Source organism: Peromyscus leucopus, chromosome 5 (assembly GCF_004664715.2).
Source record: "Peromyscus leucopus breed LL Stock chromosome 5, UCI_PerLeu_2.1, whole genome shotgun sequence".
In the NCBI taxonomy this organism is placed as follows: Eukaryota; Metazoa; Chordata; class Mammalia; order Rodentia; family Cricetidae; genus Peromyscus; species Peromyscus leucopus.
This window is the reverse complement of record NC_051067.1, coordinates 58,878,020-58,900,451: the sequence shown is the minus strand read 5'-3', so window position 1 is coordinate 58,900,451 and position 22,432 is coordinate 58,878,020. Positions and strand designations below refer to the sequence as shown.

At 42.5% G+C, this 22,432-nt stretch overlaps 1 protein-coding gene across 1 annotated transcript in view; it reads right to left on the bottom strand.

Moving 5' to 3' along the window:
• Positions 1–22,432, bottom strand: part of Taf3 (TATA-box binding protein associated factor 3) — a 158,157-nt gene that overhangs the window by 36,637 nt on the left and 99,088 nt on the right. The window contains exon 3 of the mRNA XM_028891550.2: positions 4,100–5,928. Within this exon, the coding sequence (XP_028747383.1) occupies positions 4,100–5,928 (1,829 nt within the window). The remainder of the gene's footprint in view (positions 1–4,099; positions 5,929–22,432) is intronic.

The window sequence follows — 22,432 nt, the reverse complement described above, 5'->3', positions numbered from 1 at the left end:
AAATAATAAGGTATTTTCATTTTTGTGATCATTTTTCTATGAAACACACTTAAAATACTAAGAATAAATTAAGGTAATTTTGCACATTCATCCATACCCCAATGATTCATGGTTTAAAATAATCAAGCCATGCAACACACACACACACACACACACACACACACACACACACAAATTCTAGTAAAAGATTTAAACTGCTTTGTTGGCCATTGATAAAGCTATTACACTGTTTATGACTAGGTAACATAGTTGTTTATAATAGGTTCTTCTGCAAAAGTTAGTTTGGGTCTATTTTTACTAGGTGACACTCAGAAAAAGTTAGTTTGGATCTATTTTTACTAAGTGACAGGGCAGATTCTCAGCCCTGACTAATGTGTATGACTGCTCACGAGGGGAACAAAAGGCTGCACCTTATCCTAGGTCTGCTGGACTCCAGGCAAATTCTTAGTTTGTAGGAGTTGGTTCTTTCTTTCAACAACGTGAATCCTGGGAATTAAACCAAGGCTGCCAAGCTTGGTGACAATTGCATTTACCTACTGAGTGATCTTGTCAGTTCAGTTATGTTTAAAGAAAAACGTTGACCTTTATTTATTTATTTTACATATATGTGTGGGTCCACAGGTGCCACAGTATACATGTGGAGGTCAGAGGCCAGCTTGTGGGAAGTGGGGTCTCTCGTTTTATCATGTGGACTCTAAGGATCGAATTCAGGAGGCTAGGTTTGGCAGCAAGTGCCTTTATCTACTGAACCATCTAGTCTGCTTTCAGTACCTCCCCGCCACCCCCCCCCCCCGATGATATTTAAGAAAATCTGCAGGCATATGTAGCTGCATTTCTGATGACTTGTTTTGCATGGAACTTGGGTAGAATAAAGAGACTTTAGAGTTTACAGCAGCCTTCAATCTCTGCTCCTTATCAATGCTTTCCACAAGTGACACTACCCTTCCCTTCCTACAGCAAAAAAGCTAAGAGATAAAGGAATACAAGGGAGAAGAAAGGATATTTTTAAAGTATAAAATCGCTGACTCTATTGTATTAACAATGGCCCAATGAAGTAGCCAACTCTGGGTGTCTACACTTTTCTATGGTAGTTCAAAATGAATACTATTACTATGCCTGCAACCATCTTCATTTATGTAGATAACATTTATTACTCATATGCCAGATATGTTCCTATACTCATCTTTGTTTGTTTTTTTTTTAATTTTTTTATTTTTTGTTTGTTTGTTTTCAGAGACAGGGTTTCTCTGTGTAGCTTTGCGCCTTTCCTGGAACTCACTTGGTAGCCCAGGCTGGCCTCAAACTCACATAGATCCGCCTGCCTCTGCCTCCCGAGTGCTGGGATTAAAGGTGTGCGCCACCACCGCCTGGCTCATCTTTGTTTGTTTAAGATGGTTTTTCAGTGTAGTTTTGGTGCCTGTCCTGGATTTTGCTCTGTAGACCAGGCTGGCCTCGAACATACAGAGATCCACCTAGCTCTGCCTCCCAAGTGCTGGGATTAAAGGCATACGCCCCTACTGTCCAGCCCTATACTCACCTTATATATCATTCTTATTTAATTTTCATATAAGTAATATGCCCAGTTTCACAAAAGCCAGGATTTTAACTTAGGTCTAATTCTAAATTCTATCTTTTATTTGTAAAATTCCTGTAAGATAACTGACTTTGATATATTTTTATATTTTGTCATTTCTCTGATTTACAACCTATCAAAAAAAAAAAAAATACAAGGCGGGCTGGAGAGATGGGCTCAGAGGTTAGGAGCACTGGCTGCTCTTCCACAGGTCCTGAGTTCAGTTCCCAGCAACCACATGGTGGCTCACAACCATCTATAATGAGATCTGGTGCCTTCTTCTGGTGTGTAGGCATACATGCAGGCAGAACACTGTATAATAAACAAACAAATAAATACATAAATCTTAAAAAAAAAAACAAGGCTTGAACTCTTCTATTAGGTGACAGTCTGGCTAGCTACTGGTGACTGGGTCTCTGCCCAAGGGTTTTGTTTGTTTTCCCCCAGTTGTTAGGTAGATCCATGGCCTGTCTGCTGTTATCAGCTTCATCTGATGGGAGCTTCATTCAGATTCATAATGGCTGCTCAAACAATGCCACTGACCTCCAAAGTCAAAGTGGTACTAAATACAATGGCACCACATGGGACTGGCTGGGAGTTCAGCTGCTGTTACTCTAGGTGCATGATAGAATAATAACTAATTACTGTCGGACAACTATCTCTAATAAAACACTTCAAAATGTGACGACTATCTGTGCAAAAAGGGACTTGGCTCTTGTGGCTATGTGATCCTCACCTGGGGTGGGCCCCTCTCCTAGGCTGCCTCTTGTTCACAAATGTTGATAATACCTACTGGATCAGTGTCATAGGTGTGCCAGGAGGAGGGAAATGTGTGGAAGTATTTTAAGACCTGACAAGTACCATATTAAGATAATATAATAAAAGGATAACATGACTGTAAAGACAGAAAATAAGACATGCTGGAGAGACAAGAACACTCATACTGCTCTTTCAGAGGACCCAAGTTCACTTCCTGTAGTGGGTAGCTGCTCCAGCTTTGACCTGGAAGTACTACCCCTAGTGAGGCTTCTGGTTACTGCCACGCCTACCTCTGACCTTCCCCTGTGGTGGGGCCGGGACAGGAGCCCTTAAGACCTGAGATCCAGATGTGCTAGGACTCTTGGTTCCTGGTGATCCTGGATGATGGATGGCAGACCAAGTCAGAGTTCTCCAGAGAACCCTGCTGGACTGCACCTCACCTCTCCTGGATCCTATAACCAACCCCTTTACTGGCTGTAAGTGACCTGAAAATAAACCTCCTTTTTAACTACGTGGAGTTGTCTCGATAAATCACCACATTAAGTTACCAACACCCATGTTGGCTTACAACCATCTGTAACTCTAGCTCCAGGGAATCTAATACCCTCTTCTGGTCTCCAGGGACACCTGCATGCATGTGCACAAACACACAGACAGACAGACAGACACATATTAATAAAAATAAAATGAATATTGTAAAAAGAGAGGAGTTGGTGTCCTGTGTCTCATTAACTTGCTGGTGTCCAGTTACTGACATTATTTTCATTCCATTTTTTTTTTTCATAGAAAAGCCAAGGGGGTCTAACAAATCAATAGAATTAAGCAGGAATGTAGCTGTTGTTAGCCAAGTTAGCCTTTGAGGTAAGTTTGAAGCCAAGGACATTGTAACATCATTGGTTGGAGGTAGAATAGTATTTATTATATGGAAAGAAGTGACTGGGCATTATTTGTGGTCAAGTGCAAATAGACAAGATCATGTGTAGGTAGGAGTCTCTGAAGCTCTACAGATGGTCCTGAGCACTGAGTGACTGCAACAATCTCAGACCATGAGGAAGAGCAGAGCTGTCCGAGCAGAGGCTATATCCTGTGTCCACAGGACACTGCTCCTGGCTCTTATAAAACATCCCTGTTGTTTACATGGACTCAGCAAGTCCGGTCTCCTCACCTGACAGACTAGATCTCTGTATGTGGAGTTACTTTCTACCTACAGGCTGGACCACCAGATCAGTAGAGGAGTCCCAATCTCAACACAGAAAATGGTAGGAATAAGAGAAGTTGCTCAAGTCCTACATGCAGCTTCAGCCTTAAGTCATGTCAGAGTGGCTCTCCTTCCTAAAGGAGACAAAGGCCATTAGCCCTCTGTTGGCCTTCCTGTCCTCTTACAGAAGGAACATAGATTTACATGTCTTAGGAAAATAGATGCTTTTGGGTACCCAAGAGTCTGAACAAGACATTATGTAGTAGACTTGATACTGAACACAAATATTATTTATTTTAGTGTGTGTGTGTTTTAACTATAGAAATCAGTTTAGTGAACAGAGTCTACAGCTTGTGATTAGATTCCTCCTAATCTATGCATTTTTAGCATCCAATGTGTGTGGGGCTTAGTTACAGAACAAATGATCTTTGTAACCGAATTACAAATGAAATGTCATTTAACTGCCCCTGGATTTACACCTAAACCACAGATGTAACTCCTGGCTTTGTTTACCTGCATTTTGCACTAGGACCTTGTTCAGACAGTGCCGAAAATGATACCCAGCTTACTTTTTCATGCTTGTGTTTCTCCTTCTCTTTCTCTCTCTTCTCTCTCTCCCTTTTCTCTCTCTCCCTCTCCCTCTCTTTCTTCTCCTTTTCCTTCTCCTTCTCTTTCTTCTTCTTCTTCTCCTTTTTGTCCCTTTTCCTTTCTTTCTCCTTGGGCTTCTCCTTTTCCTCAAACAGTTTCTCTGGGAGCACCGGTGACAAGGCAGGCAGCATGGACGGGACCCTCACTGCTGCGGAAGGGCTGAACAAAGGGAGAGCCATTTCTTTCGGGGGCAACACCAGCTGCGTTGGAGGGGCTTTCATCTTGTCTTCTCTGCTTTTTTCTTTAACCTTTTCCCTTTCTCTCTTATCTTTGTCTCGCTTGCCTCGTTCTCGATCTTTCTTCTTGTCCTTATGCTTCTCTTTCTCCCTCCTCACAATCCCATCTTTCAACCGCACTTTTGGATCAATGTCTTCGAATTCTCTGATTTTGAACTTGTAGGGATCGGAATCTTCATCTTTCATAAACTCCTTCCATGGGTACTTGATTTCTTTGGCAGCTTCCTTTTCCTTCTCCCGCTCTCTCATTTTATCCTTCTCCCTGCTTCTCTCTTTGTTTCTCTCCTTTTCCCTCTCCCTATCTCTCTGCTTCTCTTTCTTTTTCAACTTTGTCTTAAGTTCCTTTTTCAACTTCTTCTTTACATCCACTGATGAAGGCGGCTTGGCTTTCTCCTCATAGCCCTTGTGCAGAGGTTCGGGAGTGGGAGGAGAAATGGAGGGAGAAGAGATATACGGGAAGGTGGGGGGCATGTTAGAAGGGGTTCCCAGCTTTGCCTTCCGTACCACCTCATCAATCGAGGCATCCATTGTCCACGAGTTATCGGAACTTGAAGTTCCACCAGAAAGAGGCAGGGGAGTAGACCCGGACTTGGTGAAGTTATTGGAGGAAGTAGAAGCTTTTGGAGTGGTGCACTCTGAACCTGAAATCCTCTTAGGACTTGTAAAAGTGTCTACTTCAGATTCTGATCCAGAAGAAAACTCGAAAGGATCCGGCTCCCGCTCTGCACAGGCGCGTGCGATCACAGCATCGATGGAATCGTCAATGGTTTTGTCTGTCACCAAAGCCTTTCTCGGCTGCATTTCCAGGTTCAGTTTCCCGATTTCCGGGGGAGTCTGTGTTGGCTTCACGGGGATGACTTCTTTAACAGTTTTTTCAACTACTATAGCTGAAGGCGTCCTATTTGGTGTTTCAGGTCTGGCAGGGGGTTGGGGAGCATGAGTTATGATTTTGGGGCTCTTGGGACTCTTGGGGCTCTTAGATCGTCCAGGTGATTTCTTTTCTTTGGGGATGGTTTTTGGTGACCTAATAGGACTTCCAAGCCTTGCTGGTGATAGGGTAGTTTTGGGTGATTTAGTTTTCTGTCCTGGAGAGCTAGCTTTAGTCTTTGTTTTCGGTGTAAACGACTTTGTTTCTAATGGCTTTGCAGTTGGTAGCTGTGATTTTGCAAATGGAGCCAGCATCGGGGGCTCTGGTGATGGAGGGGCCAGATCTGTACTGTCCTGGACATGCACAGGAGAAAGCATTGGTGGGATCTTTTGTGGATTTATTGAACTGAGAGGTTCTCGTGCCTCTAACAGGACAACATCCAGGGAATCCCCTTTAGTGCTCAGCAGTCGTGGGCGCTTCATGGTGGGTATTTCTTCTGCCTCAGGACTGTCCAGTGGCCTCTTACCCAGGAAATTCTCATCATTGATGACTTCCTCCTCCTCCATTTCATCATCTTCTTCCAAGGGCACTTGCATGGCTTCTGCTGAGGTGCCCCCATCAGTGGGCACCTGCTCCTCTTCTTCCTCTGGTAAAAGAAAAGGGCATTATTAGAATGGTGCAGAGAGGAAGGGAATCTAGGCTTCAAACAGCACCTCTTGGAAGGAGGAAAAGGAGTCTACAGTGAGTCCTTCCTGGTCTTCCCACCCTGGGGACATCATTCTTTTAAAAGTAGCAACAGGAAGGCCAGCTTCCTAAACTCATTTCCTAATCTGAGAGAATCCTGACTTTCTATTTCTACACTCTTCTTATGCTTTCCCCAGCACCCTCAGGCCCCTCAAAAACAGAGGTCAGCATTCATGACTGCCAATCTCTGAAATGGCAGAAAGACAAACTTCTAAAAGTGTGTGTGTGTGCATGTTTATATGTGTATACAGGTGTACACTTGTGTGGAAGCCAGAGCTGACAGCAGCTGTCTTAGTCAGCTGCTTTCCATCTTACTTTCTGAGATAGTGTCTCTCACTGAATCTGGATCTTACCCATTCAGGGAGACATGGGTTATGGTAGACTGCATTCAGATCCTTATACTTTTGTGACAAGCCTTTTACTAACTAAGACATCTTCCCAGCCTTTTGAAAACAAATTTTAGTTCTTTGTACACAATGCTCATCACAGGTACACTCCTTGGAGGGGTAGTATGGTGCAATGTAATCCATTTGGCTCAGACATCTGCCACTGTGCTTTAGCTAGAGTTCTGGCCTTAGGTAATCTCAACCTCATTGCGCCTGTTTCCTGGCCTTTCAAAAGGAGCTGCCCTGCCTATCTTCCTGCACATGCCCTGCCAACTTGACTGAGTTCTTTCTTATAAGATCAGATGGTGTCTTCCTGTGTATATTAACTAAGTATATAATACATGGTGATAAAGGCCGAAAGAACTATAGGGTCAGTACACAGCCTAAAATAGTACATGCGTATAGCATACAGGAAAGTAATCAGTACCACAAAGTGCTACAGGATTTCAAAGCAGAAGGGGGTGACTCGCTATCAACGGGGAAGACTTCAGTGAACAGTTGGTCGGCAAAGAGGGGGACTTGAGATACAGGAAGTGTGTAAGAACCACAGACTAATGAGTCTGGAAGGTGAGGACTAAAATGAGGACTAAAAGAAGACTTCTGCTAGTATAGACTGGAGTATGTGTAAGATTATCCCAACAGGTACACATGATGGATAGAAGGGGAGTGACAGACTCTAAAAGAAGAGGACAAATTAGGTGTGGCTAACATGATGTAGACAAGATAGAAGAAGAGACTAGACTAGAAAGTAGTAAGCAAATAGGAAGTAGGAGAGATAAATGACATTCTTCAAACAGTGAACAGACTGCTGCATGCTCAGGTATGAGTTGAAGGATTCAAACACAGATCCAAGGCTTTAAGACCCAGAATGATCAGTGTCATCATTAACAGAGAGAAGAATGAGGAGCAATGATGATTATTAGCTCTATCCTGGACACAGGCTTGAGGAACCTTTAGCCAACAGTGTTGACCGAGCAACTAAAAATATATTGAAGTTCCAAAAACCAGACCTGGATGCGAGAGGCTTTTGTTGATAACTGAAAAAAAAATGGATGAGTGGGATGAACTATGAAGCGCTGATTCAGAATTTAGAGGACTACCTATATGTAAAGACAAAAGGAACAATGAAATACATGGAGGATCAGATGTCAAAGAGTTCAAAGGATCAAGAAGTTTTGAAAAGAAAGTTTAGGGCAGGAAACGAGCTCAGTGGGTAAAGGTGCTTGCCACCAAGCCTGATAATATGAGCTTGAGTCTTAGGGTCCACATGGTAGAAGGAGAGAACTCACATCACAGGTTGTCCTCTGAGCTCCACATGCATATTGTGGTGCACACACATAAATGAACAAATGAAAAAACATTTAGAGGTTTTTGTTTTAACAAAAGGAAGTCTGGTGAATAAAGTTAATTTATTCACCAAGAGGTCAATGAGAATGAAGGCTAACAGAAGTCTGGCTACAAAAGTATTCAGGGATGAATGGGTGAGGTAACAAAGTGAAAGTACTCTAGAAACTATAAGAACAAGTAACTTCAACATAATTATTGCTACCATCATTTCATGATGCCACTGTCATCTCTCCAATAGCCATGGCAGAAACATGGGAGTCATTTCAGACCATATCTTTGCCCACTTTCCCTCCTACCTCAACTTCTGCGTACATTGCCCTTGGGCTCAATTATATTCTGGTTACACATAAAACAAAGACAGCCAAGAGTATTTCCTCCCTGATCCTTCAAGTTAAGGTTTGCTGTGCCAAAACTACAATGTTCGGACCATCTAAACATTGCCTTCCCTTCTTATATTTATGAAAAGACAGAACAGACTTCAAATATGCTTAATTACTAGGAGGTAAACCTATGAAGAACCAGAAAAGAGAGCGCTTAGGATAGTCTCCAAGGGAATAAAAGTTTCAGAGTCCTTATCAGTCGTCTGGAGATGTAACTGTTGTTAGAGTCCTTCCTTAGTTGGATCCCCAGCGATGCATAAGCCTGGGCATGGTGGCACACACCTGTAATTCCAGCATTTGTGAGGTGGAGGTAAGAGGATCAGAAGTTCACAGTCATCCTTAGCTACAAAGCAAGCTGAAGGCCAACACAGTATACAGGGAACTCTGTCCCAAACCACAGAAAGGAATACTTGTTAGTATTACATATCTTTTTTGTTTTCTGTGCTGGGAATCAAACTCAGTCTCATACCCATTAAGCAAGCACTCCAATCACTGAGCTACATACCTAGCCCTCTATTCTACTGTTTCAAAAAAACACTTTTTATTCTATGAAAGGTCACAAATCTTAAGATGGCAAGATACAAAGAGGAACATTTGGGCTAGGTAAGAAAACAGGCCCGTAGAATCCTTTAAAGCTATATTGTTCTATTTCTGGAGGCTGGTTTGGATCATCACTAGTTTTTGGCATGTGAGTCCCTAGAGGACACCTGAGGAAGGCCTTGGAAGTGCAGAGGGAAACCACTTTAACATAAGCAGTTCCTCGGAAGGGGGTCCAGGGCAACTGGCAAAAGTTACTTAAGTCTTCCAGACACAGACATGCTTATAATCAGAATAACCGGAGGACTTGTGTTTTCTTTTTTCAAATTACATTTACATGTTTTTGAGGGTGTGTGTGTGTTTGTGTGTGTGTGTGTGTGTGTGTGTGTGTGTGTGTGTGTGTGTGTGTTTACACACAAAAATGAGCATGCAGAGGTCAGACGACAATCTGCAGGATCTGGTTCTGTCCGCCCGTATGGGTCCTGGGGACTGAACTCAGGTTGTCTGCCTTGGTGGCAGGCACCTTCACCAGCGAAGCCACCTTGCTGGCCCCCAAATTTGTGGTTCCAATACAAGATGTTTGAAGCTATTCTACTAGTGTGTATAATTCTATTAGATCAGAACTGGCAGGATGCTGCCAGGTAGGTATGAGAACAGAAAGACGTACTCAGGCTCAGCTAGGGAAAAGATGTAATAGTTTCATAAAATGCCATTAGAAAATATACTGACTTATTTTCAACTCAGATCTCAGTTAACTCATAAAAGCTTAGAAAATTAATGATAGTTATTCATGATAGTAAAACAACTTAAAAAAGCCATAAAGCTTTATTCAAAACAGGGCTCTGTGAGAGAGAAGGGGGTTTTTGTTTTGTTAAACTCTGGACATGTTTTCCTGTTTCCTATCTGTGGAAAACCTCACTGTAAAATCACCCCACTTGTTTGACAAAGTTAACAAGATATCTGCCATCATTCCCACCATCTCAGTATTTGGAGACTGGAGTCAAGGCAGCTTCTGTGCATGTGCGATAAATAATAGTGAGGAACATTAGTTCAAGGGAAACTATTGAGGGTGAGATTTTAAGAAAACCCTCTCATTCATTCCTCAGCGTTTTCTTTCTTGCTCTAGCAGAGGTGGACATTAGCATCATTTCCCTCGAGAGGACAGTGAAAAGCTATCATTACAGAAAAGTATTTTAAGCAATGACAGCCCTCAAGGGTAAAGACATGCAGTAGAAGATTAACCTTATAGCACTTTCTGGAAAAAGTTTAAAAGAGAAAAACAACTCTGTTTCCTAAAATTCATGCACAACAATCCATGATCAGGGCAGAGTGAACACCTCCACATGAAATGGGTGTCACTTTTTCAACCTGTTCCAACAACCCTTTCCTGCCTCCAAAGCTGGAGATAGTGACTGGGCAAACTTCTTAGTCACACTTCAGTAAAAGAAGCCACTTCTGAGTAAGTGTTTAATACTCAGGTTGCTCTAGGAACCCCAGACTACGTCCTTTCCTGTAGGATCAGAACCTGGCTGAAGTTAGCAATATACAACTATGTGTTTCTGTCGAGAAGTTACTCCTAATCAGGATTCGTCATAACTGATTATCAGCACTGACATTTATCACAGGACACCACAAAATGTGTCACAACCCTATACATCTAAAAGATTTTAAAGAAGCCGGGCGGTGGTAGCGCATGCCTTTAATCCCAGCACTCGGGAGGCAGAGGCAGGCAGATCTCTGTGAGTTCAAGGCCAGCCTGGTCTCCAAAGTGAGTTCCAGGAAAGGCGCAAAGCTACACAGAGAAACCCTGTCTCGAAAAACCAAAAAAAAAACAAAAACCAAAAAACAAAGATTTTAAAGAAGACATTAATCTACCCTCCCATCAAAGAAGACATATTAAGAATTCTAATTAAGCCAGGGTGGGAAGCCTCAAAAATATTTAACTTTCTGGTAAATGTTCATGGTTACTAACAACTTTCTTTTTCTTTTCTTTTTTTTTTAATTAAAAAAATTTTTTTTTATTCATTTTACATACCAACCACAGATTCCCCTCTCATCCCTCTTCTAGGTCCCCCCCCAGCCCCCCACCCTCACCCTCACCCTCCACTCCCTCCTCCAAAAGGATAAGGCCTCCCATGGGGAGTCAGCAAAGCCTGGTATGTTCAGTTGAGACAGATCCAAGCCCCTCCCCTCTGTATCAAGAGTGAGCAAGGTGTCTGACCATAGGTAATAGGCTCCAGAAAGCCAGCTAAGGCACCAGGGATAGATCCTGATCCCACTGCCAGGGGCCTCTCAAATAGACCCAGCTACATAACTGTCTCCCGTATGCAGAGGGTCTAGTCCAGTCCCAGGCAGGTTCCGCAGCTGTTGGTCTAAAGTTCGTGAGTTCCCACTAGCTTGGTTCAGTTGTCTCTGTAGATTTCCCCATCATGATCTTGACCCCACCCCCACCCCCTTGCTCATAGAATCCCTCTTCTCTCTCCTGGTGCTTGGCTGTGGATCTCTGCATCTGCTTTCATCAGTTACTGGATGGAAGCTCTATGATGACAGTTAGGGTATTCACCAATCTGATTACCAGGATAGGCCAGTTCTGGCACCCTCTCCACTGTTGCTAGTAGTCTAATCTGGGGTCATCCTGTGGATTCCTGGGAATTTCCCTGGCACCAGGTTTCTCCCTTGCCCCATAATGATGGCTTTATTTTTCATAGAGATTCACTAAGATGTGAATTTCATACAGTTTCACCACAGAAAACACTGACCTAACTGAGGACACAAAGGAACTTTTTGTTCTGCCAAATACTTTCCCGTGTGTTGTCTTAAGTGTTCCTGAAGACCCTCGTGTCAGGGGCTGTTGCCGACTTTGTGTTATTGGGAGGTGGAGGGAACTTCATGAAGTGGGTCCCATGGGAGGTCTTTAAATCATGGAAGGGTACCCTCTAAAGGGAATGTGGATTCAGTCTCTTTTATTTTCTGCTTTTGTTTCCTGGGACATGAAGTCAGCGGGTTTGCTCTTCTGTGTGCTCCCACCATGATGTATTGCTCTGCCACAGGCTGACAGCAACAGAGTCAACCAATCAAGAGAGACCTCTAAAATTGGGAGCCAAAATAAGCCTGTCTTCCTTCGTATGTCCATCACCTTGGTGTTTGTTACAGTGACAGAAAGCTGACTGACACATCTGGAATGCTTTGCAGAAGCAGTGACAAAGGAAATAAAATGCAATCAACAGCAATGTCTATCTTTTGAAAATGACGAATGTTGATGAGGGCAGGACAGTATAAACTTCACTGTGATTTCCTTTCGTTGACAGCATAAATAATCCACACTCCCTACATTTCTCTGAGGAATAATGAGAAAAACATGCTTCCTTAGCAAACTTCTCAAACAAAAGCAAAACAAGGCAATAAGGTCCGAACACACCACAAGGATTTGGGGATGTTAATTCTAAGCTATGATAAATATTGACTTAGAACAAAATATCATTTTAACTAGAACAGTAAATGCCTTTAAAGAAACACTGTAATCTAAAAAGCTAGTAGACATTAGGAAAAAGAGGAAATTGTTTGCACATGGCATGAAAGCTTTTTATCTCATTAACTACACAGATGCATGCAACTTTAACTTTGGTGGCGTGTTCTCAAACCAGGCAGAAAACACACTTCTATTTTTAAACTTTAACTAAAAGGACAATAAAATGCTACCCACATATATTCCCCCAAATCAAATATATTTAAAGCTACATTACTTAGGTAGAAACTTTTTTAATTTTTAGATTGGGTCTTGTTAAGTTGCCTAGGCTGGCCTCAAATTGGCAATCTTCTGCCCCAGTCTTCTAAGTTCTGGGGTTAAGGTGTATACTAATACCCCCCCTCCCCTTTTTTTTTTTTTTAAAAAATATGGAATGCTTCACAAATTATCAGCAGCATTATTTACATTTTTTCCCCAGTAAAAAAATACCTTCACATTTGTTTGGCTCTTAGATGTATTTATCTTAAGTTTCTGGAAGAGACTCAATGACTCAGTTATCTGCATGTTAACCTAAGTGGTACTAATGATAGCATTGTGTTTGACTCTAGGGACACGAAGTCATGTGAGGAAGACACAGTCTCTAGATCTTAAGAACCACCTGTATCCTTGTAGACATCTGTTGATGCAGTAGAGCTGAGATCTGAACAGGGGGCGTATGGAGAAGAGAGGGAAGAGTGGAGATGGAAAGGTGGACTAGAGATGGAACTGCACTGAAATTGCAGCTGTTTGGTTCCCCAGAGTCACAATTCAACCCAGCATAACCCATTTAATCTCCCCAGACCTACTATTGCTCATCTGCAGAACAGAAGCAAGGCCATTTGAGCCCCTACTAAAGGCTGACTATAACAACTATTGAGGCCATCTCTACATGTAGTTGGCCATGTACAAGGGCCGATCTGAAGGGCAGGACACAACTAGTCCCAATCCTGAATAAGGTCACTGAAACACCAGAATGGTACTTAGAATTCTAGCCACTTCTTTATGTCTTTGGATAAAGGTTGCATCTTTACAACGTTGCTGCAAAATACTCACACGACAGTGAAGCTAACAAAAGAAGAGAGCCTACTTTTGGGAGTAAGAATATTGAGAAGATGGCACATAACTGAACCATCTGATGGAGTGGTGAGGTTAGATGGGTCTGAACACAGAGTATTGCTAGGAAGGCTGGGTTCAGGGGAGGTGCTGCTGCAGGGAGCGGGCCTGGACAGGTGGATGGTAAGAGGGAGATGGACAGTGGGTACCTGGGGGGAAAAAGTAGGTGTAATGACAGTCAAACCAACCATAATCCATTTCAACATTTTATCCTTTAGTCTGAGGCTAAAAAATTTTAATTACATCTATACTATGGCATACACTATTTTTAAACTGTCCTGTCTACAACCAAAATCAGAACCCTTAAAACACAACATGTATAAGTGGGCTTGTATTTTTTTTTTTAAACCTGTTTACTTAAAAAAAGTGCTAGATATGACAATTAGGCAATGACAATTCCTAGAGCAGAGCCAATCAATGACACGATAAATTAGCAGTAGTGAAGATGTGTTATAAATACCTACACATACTGACCTGTATAAAAGCCTCATTCTACTAACATTCTGCACAATAAAAAACTAAAATGCGGTATAAGCAAGCCAACCTGAAATGACACCTAGCATTATAAATGGCCTAATCTATATGTTAATACTGTTGTATCACATAACTGCAGCAAGACCAAGATAACAATATGACTTTGGGGTTTCTATGGCTACATCCTGGCTAACGGGCCTGAAAGGGCGGGCTGCTGACACCACACAAGCATTCTGAGTGCTTCTTTTTGGTTATTTATGATATGATTTATGATAACGACAACATCTCCTATTTTCTTTCCTCCTCAGATACAATAAATTGCTATCGTTAATCACCCTTCTCCGTTCAACTAGGATTACAATAGCATAATAGGTCCAGCTATGGTAATATTGTGGATTTTTTTTTTACAAGAAATAAATATAAGTAGATCTCTTCAGACAATGTCAGCATCTCTAATATTTCAATCATCTTCCTTTAAGTCTTTCAGAATAAATTTTGCTACAACTAAGATTCCATATCCAGAATGTAAGCCCTTGGAGTGAATGAAATCTATAATCAAGCACCACACATACTCACAACTCACCAATGTCACAATTTTCTGAAATTTGTCACACAGGAAGGCTGCCCACAGGACACAGGTTTTCCAAGACAAACAATGGCAGTCACTTCTTCCCTGAATTGATAGAGCCCATCATATTGTTGTTCCTCAGCCTACAAGACAAACTAGCTGTTTATCTATCAGAAAGCAAACTAGTAGAGAAAGAATAACCACCGTGCCATCACACAGACATGAGTCAGGGCCTCCAGCCATCACTGGTTGGGTGGCTGCCTCATCCTTCTGAAGTACTTACTTTTCTGACAAGCAGTGTTCAGGGAAAGCAGCACCACGTAGCTTTTGAGTAACAGCAAGACAAAGTGCATAACACACAAAACAACAGCTCGCACTTGGGAGCTACCCTCTTGCCTGCCTGCAGGATGGTGAGAACAGCAGAGCCTAGAACACTAACTAGCCAAAGCATCAGACATGGAAAGGAGGCCCCAGTTGACCAGCTGACCACAACTATGTGAGCTAGCCTAGTCATGGCCAATAGAAACGCACGGTTGAGCCAACCCAGCTTAAATGTCAACTTACAACATTGTGAGCAACAGAGTTCTTGTTTTAATACACTACATTTTCAGGTTCAATTCAGCAACATTTTAACTATGTATTCACATTTACATGTACAATCAGCTGTCATTGTTAACACGTTAACTATTCACATGTACATGCACAATCAGCTGTCATTACTTCTATAATCTGCTGTAAATACTGTTCCTAGGGAAAATACGAAATTCAGTTCCTGTGAATCTCTGGTCATGTTTTCATCAAATGATCAATGTATACTCTTGACTTATGTACCTGCTTTCCCTTCTCTTTGCCTCTTCCTCTTCTTCTCTTTCCTGATGGATAGAACTTAATGCCATCCTCCTTCCTCAGCACACCTAGCTATATGTGCTCCTGTTTAACAACACCCGATTTAATATATATTCTTGACTAACATTGAACTCCTGTTAACACCTGTGTAAGTGTGGCTTCACAGAAACTTATTCTATCTACACATAGTTTCTGTAAGGCACATCCCAGCCTTTTGTGCTTAAGGACAGTAGGCAGCATGCAGAACTCTGTTAGGAGCCACAGGACTTAGCACAGAACATGAAAAGAGCACTTGTTCAGTGAGAGGAGAAAGGAAGTTCAACAGCAGCCCAGGAACCCGAGTGACAGGTAAGTCAACTTTTAAAATTAATTACAATTTTATGAGTATGGGTGTTTTGGTAGCCTGTGTGCCTGTGCACCACATGTGTGCCTTGTGCCCATAGAGGCCAGAAGAAGACATCAGATCCTTAAAACTGGAGTTACAGATGGTTGTGAGCATCCAGATAGGTGCTGGGTATCAATTCTGGGTCCTCTAGAATAGTAGCCAGTGTTCTTAGCTGCTGAGCCATCTCTTTAGTCCCATAAGTCATTTTTTTTTTTTCTCATCTTGCACATGTACTCAAATTATAGTGGGAATGTCATGAGTATTCTGGGGTTAAAGTGCCTATCATGAGTAGGCAAATCCGTGAAAACAGAATTTGTAAGTACAGATCAATTGTTTGTTGTATGAATATGACTTCACCATCACCAAGCACTTGTATAGACTACTGATTTAAACTAAGGCATCTTACTCAAAAATAATTGCATTTCCCATAAGTATTTTATAAAAAGAAAAAAATGCTTGATATGCTTTTTCTGTTGCTATGATAAAGTAACTCCAACAAAAGCAACTGAAAAGAGAACGGCTTTATTTTGGTTTGCAGTTCCAGGTTCCAGTCATCATGACGGGGGAGTCAAGGCATCTGGAGCTTGAAGCAGCTGGTCACATGTACACAGTCAGAAGAGGAGAATGATGGTAATGAATGCAGGCATGCTAGCCATCAGTTCACTTTTTCCACTTTTACCCAGGCCAGGATCCCGTTTGGGGATGGTACCATCCACAGTGGGTGGGTTTTCCCATTTTAACTAACACAATCAAGATAATCCCCTACAGGCATGTCTAGAAACCTGTCTCCAGGGTGACTGTAGGTTTTACCTAGTAAAATTAAAACTAACCATCACACACTTAATGGTGACATACCTGGCTTGGATGTTTCTCCAAATTCAAACTGGGATACATTTTAGATTAAGTCACAGAACAGTTACACACAGAGCACTCTGCTCAAACCATATGACAACCCCCTCCCCATGCCCCAGTTTCTAGAACATGGTGAGGTCTTTCATATTGTTATCCTCCTGAAACAGGCCCACTCTTCTTTCAGTTGGGCCTGCTTCTCGCTCTTGTTCTGCAAAGTTCAAGCTTAACATGATCTTTTCAGCGTATTTTTTTAAAGATTTATTTATGTGTTTGTTTGTTTATTTATTTATTATGTATACAATGTTCTGCCTTAATGTATGTCTACAGGCCAGAAGAGGGCACCAGATCTTATTACAGATGGTTGTGAGCCACCATGTGGTTGTCGGGAATTGAACTCAGGACCTCTGGAAGAACAGACAGTGCTCTTAACCTCTGAGCCATCTCTCCAGCCGCTGGAGAAACAATTACAACTGTCTGATGTCTGATCATTAATGCCATTCGTGCCTCCTTCCCCAACTGAGACTCACAGAGACGGGGACTGACTTCACTGTCAGATGTTAACCAGAACAATTACTACAAATGGTCCCAAGTGATGTTGGTCAAACTTATTTTTCCACCTAACAATGGCGCACAACTGATCAGTGTTCAGGAGAAGCCACACTTTGGGTTTTGAGATTTGGTCTTTCCCAAGTGATTGATCTGTGGTAGGAGACTCTTGCTATTTAGAGGGCAAGTCCACAAATGCCAGGGCTCTGTTCTCACAGATTTACTTGGAGAGCAGAGGCAACAAATAAACACCAAGGATAACTCACAGTGATTAAGAGCTAGGAAGCCAATAAAATAGGGCAAAGCGTGTGAAGAGGGACAGGCCGGTGAGAGGATCACCAAAGAGGCGATGCCGAAGCTGTCACCAGACAGGGAATGGTGACCCTGGGTGATGCTTGCACAGACATGCTAGGGAAGAAAGAGAGGGAAAAAGCCACGCTGTGGTGTCAGCTTTGGCTGGGGCCTATGCAGAAGAGAAGCAGGCCTGCCAAGGTACCCAGAGAGTGCCTCCGGCCCACAATGAGCCACTGATCAGCGTCAGCCACTGGTCAGCGTCAGCAGTGCAGTGTGACTGGAAGAAGGGAAACAAGCCAGGGAGGAGGGCAGAGGAAGCCGAGAGCAGATCTTCAAGTGCTCACTTCTCAGTGAACAAGAGAAACTATCAGATAAGATACCACTCGCTTCCAAGTCTCAGCAGTGTGAGCTCAAGATGACCGGTCAGACTGAACGTCCACAGGCAGCTGGAAGAACACTATTAGATGACATGACATCGACACAAACTCACTAAGCAAGCATGAGGAGCAGCAACCACCACAAGGCGAGGCAAGTGGACCTAACTTAAAGAACCTGACTACAGTCCTTTTAAGCTAGAAGCCAGAGGCCGGGCACTTGGGAATCCCCTTGGTGAAAGGCTGTCTATCTCAGAGACTAAGCATCATCCGATTTTGAACAGCTATCATAGGATGAAAGTAAAGCCATCCCTACATCGATGCTGCCTGCCATTACACTGTCACAATGTCACATTCACAGATGCGATGTTGCTACCACAACTGAACCTAACACTGTCTCAACGACCTTGACAAAATTTGGAGAAAAAAAACAACTCAAGACCTGGGGCTTTAAAGCTATTTTAGAATTAACTCTGAATAATTGTCCCACAATACGAGTTTCTTGATTAATTGCTTAAGATAAGGTCTCCTTTCCTCTGTGGCCTCCAGTGGCTCCCTCTAGTTCCCATAATCACTTTTGTCTCATTCTTCTAAGCCCTAGAAGGCTAAGAGAAAAATCAGAGATATACCAATTCCATCACTCGAGGATTAGCTGAAAGATAACCCTCTGAATTCCATCCCTGACCACTACGTGAGTGATTATTCAGTAACTATGGCACATCTGAGAGACACACTTATTGTTTTCCGGGGCTCACCCCACTTCATAAGAAAAAGTTATAAGCACTATATCCTGTAATACTGCAAATTGGCATGCAGGTTACATGAGAAAAATGAGCACTAATTTTTCACTGCATCTTGCTTTTCTGATTTTTTTCTTTTAAACAGAAAGCAAAAGCTAAAATGAGAATAATTAGTCCTTTGAAGGTATTACTAACTAGAAAATTAGGGCTCTATTTTTGACTAGATTTATGTCTTACAAAGTCAAATTTCTGCATAATTTAATAGAACATTGGCAGGAATAGGTCTTCCATCTAATTTCAACAAAATTAGCAATCAGCCACCTGAAATTTTGGCAGCATTCCAGTATGTTTATCCAAAGCAGTAAGTAGAAAATAAAATTGACAATTGTGCCTAAACAAGTTAGTTTCTTTCTAACAATCCTCCAAAACGTGCGCGCGCACACACACACACACACACACACACACACACACACACACACAATTTTAAGACACGAGTGAAAATTGTAAAGGTGCATTTTATGACGGGGTTAACAACTTTCCGTTCTTCCTATTACACATATCAACCGCAGACAGAACAAGGACCCCATCTTCAGTGCGCAAAGAACTCTATTGTAATAGTTTGACTAAGAAATGGCCCCTCAGGTCCTTGTGTTGAATGTGTGGCCTCAGCTGGTGGCAGTATTGGGGGAGGTGGTGTAGGGGTTGTGCCTTTGAAGCCTCTCTTTCTCTCTCTCTCTCTCTCTCTCTCTCTCTCTCTCTCTCTCTCTCTCTCTCTCTCTCTCTCTCTCTCAGTTTACTGTTGGCTGCGAGGTGAGCAGCCTCTGCCGCATGTTCCTGCTAGCCCATGAACTACTCTGGACCCTCACACCTGTCCTGCCATGATGGCCTAGGCCTCAAACTGCAGACTAACAGAAACACCGCCCTTTCACATTGTCTATGGCAGGGGTTTTGTCACTGCAGGATACAACTGACACTGAAAACTGGTACTAGAAAAGTTTCATGGTGGCTGTTAACTAAACTTAGTCACAAAGTTCTTAAGCCATTGGAAGTGGGTTGGAGGGGAAACTTGAAAGAGTTTGGATCAATAAACTCAGAAGAGCTGGATCCCAACAAAGATGAGAGCACTAAAGACTGATCGTGAGGCTTCGGGTGGGAATGAGGATTCTATTGGGAACTGGACTGGAATTCACCACACATTTTGGCAAGACATCTGTCTGTTTATCTGTGTCCTGACACTTTCAGTTTAAAGTGATGTACTCATTAATCTGCTCTGTGCAGCACAGCTACTGCAGCTGCGTTTAGCCAGGCGTCTAGTAAGGACTGGGAACAAAAAAGCAATGCAGAAAAACCTGGGCTAAGCTAATGGGCTAAGGAAGAGACTAGTGCTATTAAGAAGAAGCCAGGAACTTTTTTTGCACGGGACAAGAGAGAAGATGGCATGGAGGCATTTCAGAAATTAGTGAGGCTCAACACACAGCAGGCTCAACTGTATAAAAGAATAAGCTCATTCAAAAGACTTCCTACTATGCTCAGGGACCCAGGCACTCAGAGCGCGCTAGAACAGTGGTCTCACAATAGCTGCTTGGCTGAGACTTGACTTCTGGAGAACAAGTAAGAAAGAGGAGCCGAGAGGTAAGTGCAACCACTAAAGGAGAGTGATGACAGTGGCCTGTATTTATGAACACGTCAAACTTGCTCCAAGGGTGGTGGGCCAGACAGGCACTGGAGAGCCAAGGCTTCTTGGTCTGCAACGTTTTAAAACATTGCGAATTAGCTGTTGTGATAGTTAGCTTTAACTGTCAACTTGACACAACCTAGAGTCATCTGTATAGATAGTATCAATGAGGTATAATCGACACTGCGTTTGTGACACTGCTTTGTGTGGTACCAGAACTGTCTTCCTGATGGGCCTGTAAAGTGTAAAGCCTTATGTACAGGGCATGTCTATTGGGGAGTGTCTTAGTTACCTGATACTAACTAAGGAAGAATTGACATTAACTAGGGAAGACCCAGCCCACTGTGGGTGGCATATTACCCAGGTAGGAAGTCCTGAACTGTGTAAGAATGGAGAAATCGAGTTGAACACAAGCAAGCATGTGTGTGTGTTTATTTCTTTCAACTTCTGTCTATGGGTGTGATGTTAGCAGCTCTTTTTAAGTTCCTGCCTTGAATTCCCCATATGATGGACTATGACCTGGAACTGTGAGATAAAACAAACCCTTTCCCTTCTGAGCTGACTTTTACCAGGCTATTTTATTATAGCACCAGAAAGGAAGGGACAACTGCTGAGATTTACAAATGCAGAGACACATTAAAGAAACAAAACTAAAAACAAACAAACAAAAACCCCACCCAGGTTTCTAGCCTCCTAAAACACTGGGTTTAGAATTTTGTACCTCCTATGAAATGATGATGAACATAACAGGACATGGGGGCCTTCCCGAGGGGGTGCACATACCCTACAGTCACCCAAGTTCTTCTGGGAATCTGGGTTTGTAGCCTAAGCCTGACATGGACCTGTCCCAGGGTTCTCTCGGGCAACAAGAAGCCGGGATAGGTTGGCTTCCTCTGAGAAACCACAACAAGTTGACTTTGAGAAAAGTGAAGATTCCTGTTTTGTATTTGCAGTCACCAGGGAGACCGATAGCAGGATCATTACTACACAGCAGTGTCGCATAGACCAAGAAATACACTTTAAATATTTTGGCTAAAAAATGTAATTCTCATGTTAAAAAAAAAAGAACCATTAACTATGAGAGAATTCCTACACATATGTATGCCAGTGAAAGTTAATTAAGGCACATGGGTTAAAGTTTATTTCATAAATATTTACCTTGAGTATCTTTTCAGATACGCAGTATTTATCTGCACATTCTATACAGGAAACCCACTGAAAGCTACACAAGGAAATTTATATGCTGTCACAGGTGACTGCTGGATTGACTCTTTCCCCTGGATCCTCGGAGAGATTTCTCCAAATCAGAATTACGAGTTTTAAGAACATAACTAATAGAACATTATAGAACTTAATGAAAATGTCAACCTGTCACCTCCTGAAATATCAATGAAGTAGAAGCACATGACACCCTACTTGTGGAGCAAGAAATTAACCTCAGAACAAACATTCCTTGAAGCTGTATTAAATTAACACTTTGGGGGGACATGACAAGAAGTAAATGAAATGAACTAATTAACGCCCCGCCCCCCAAGTGCTCCAGAGTAGTATTTTACTCAATTTAAGAAAGCAGGAGCACAGTGCTGGACCTGACACAGCAGTGCCTGGCTCCTCCGCTGCTCACACACATGCTCAATGCTTTAGCGCCCATAGCTGTAAACCTCAGCTGCTTTATTCAACCCTCTGCTCCCCTTCAACACTGCTGTCTAGCTCACATACACAGTGATCCTCCTCACACTAATCATTTCTAGTGATTATTGGAGAATTTGCTATTTTTCAGACCCAATGAACATAGCCATAAGGAAAGGTATTCAGAGCCGCTTGAACATCAATGAGCAGGAAGGAGACCCTGGACACTCAGAATACAGTGTGACAATCAGAGGGGAAGACACACTTTAGCTATGGTCACACTGTTCAAAGGTCACACTGACCTGGTTACTTCATCACCCATCCACTCTTAAACTTTTGATTACTGGTCCTACCCCAGTCTCCATCTGAAATGCTTTTCCATGGTCTTCTGTGATGTATCTCCTCCCTCCCTTCTTCCTCTTTTCTTTGCCCTTTTAGAAACTCTGATCATCTTGTCTCAGATTCCTTGAGTACTAGGATTCCATGTTCACATCATGTACCCCTACCCCTCTATGTTTCATGTACTCCAGACCCCAGGCTGGCCTTGAACTCTTGACTCTCCCACTTCAGCCTCCCAAGAGCTGGGATTACAAAGATGTATGTCTGTTACTGCCCTTGGCTCTCATTTCTAACAGCAACTCAACATTCTGCTTGTTTTCTAGCTAACAAGTACTGGATTACCCATCCTCTTTTCTTGAATTCTCTAATAGTGTGTTTATCTGAAGTTCAACAAAACAAATATTTACTGTATGCAT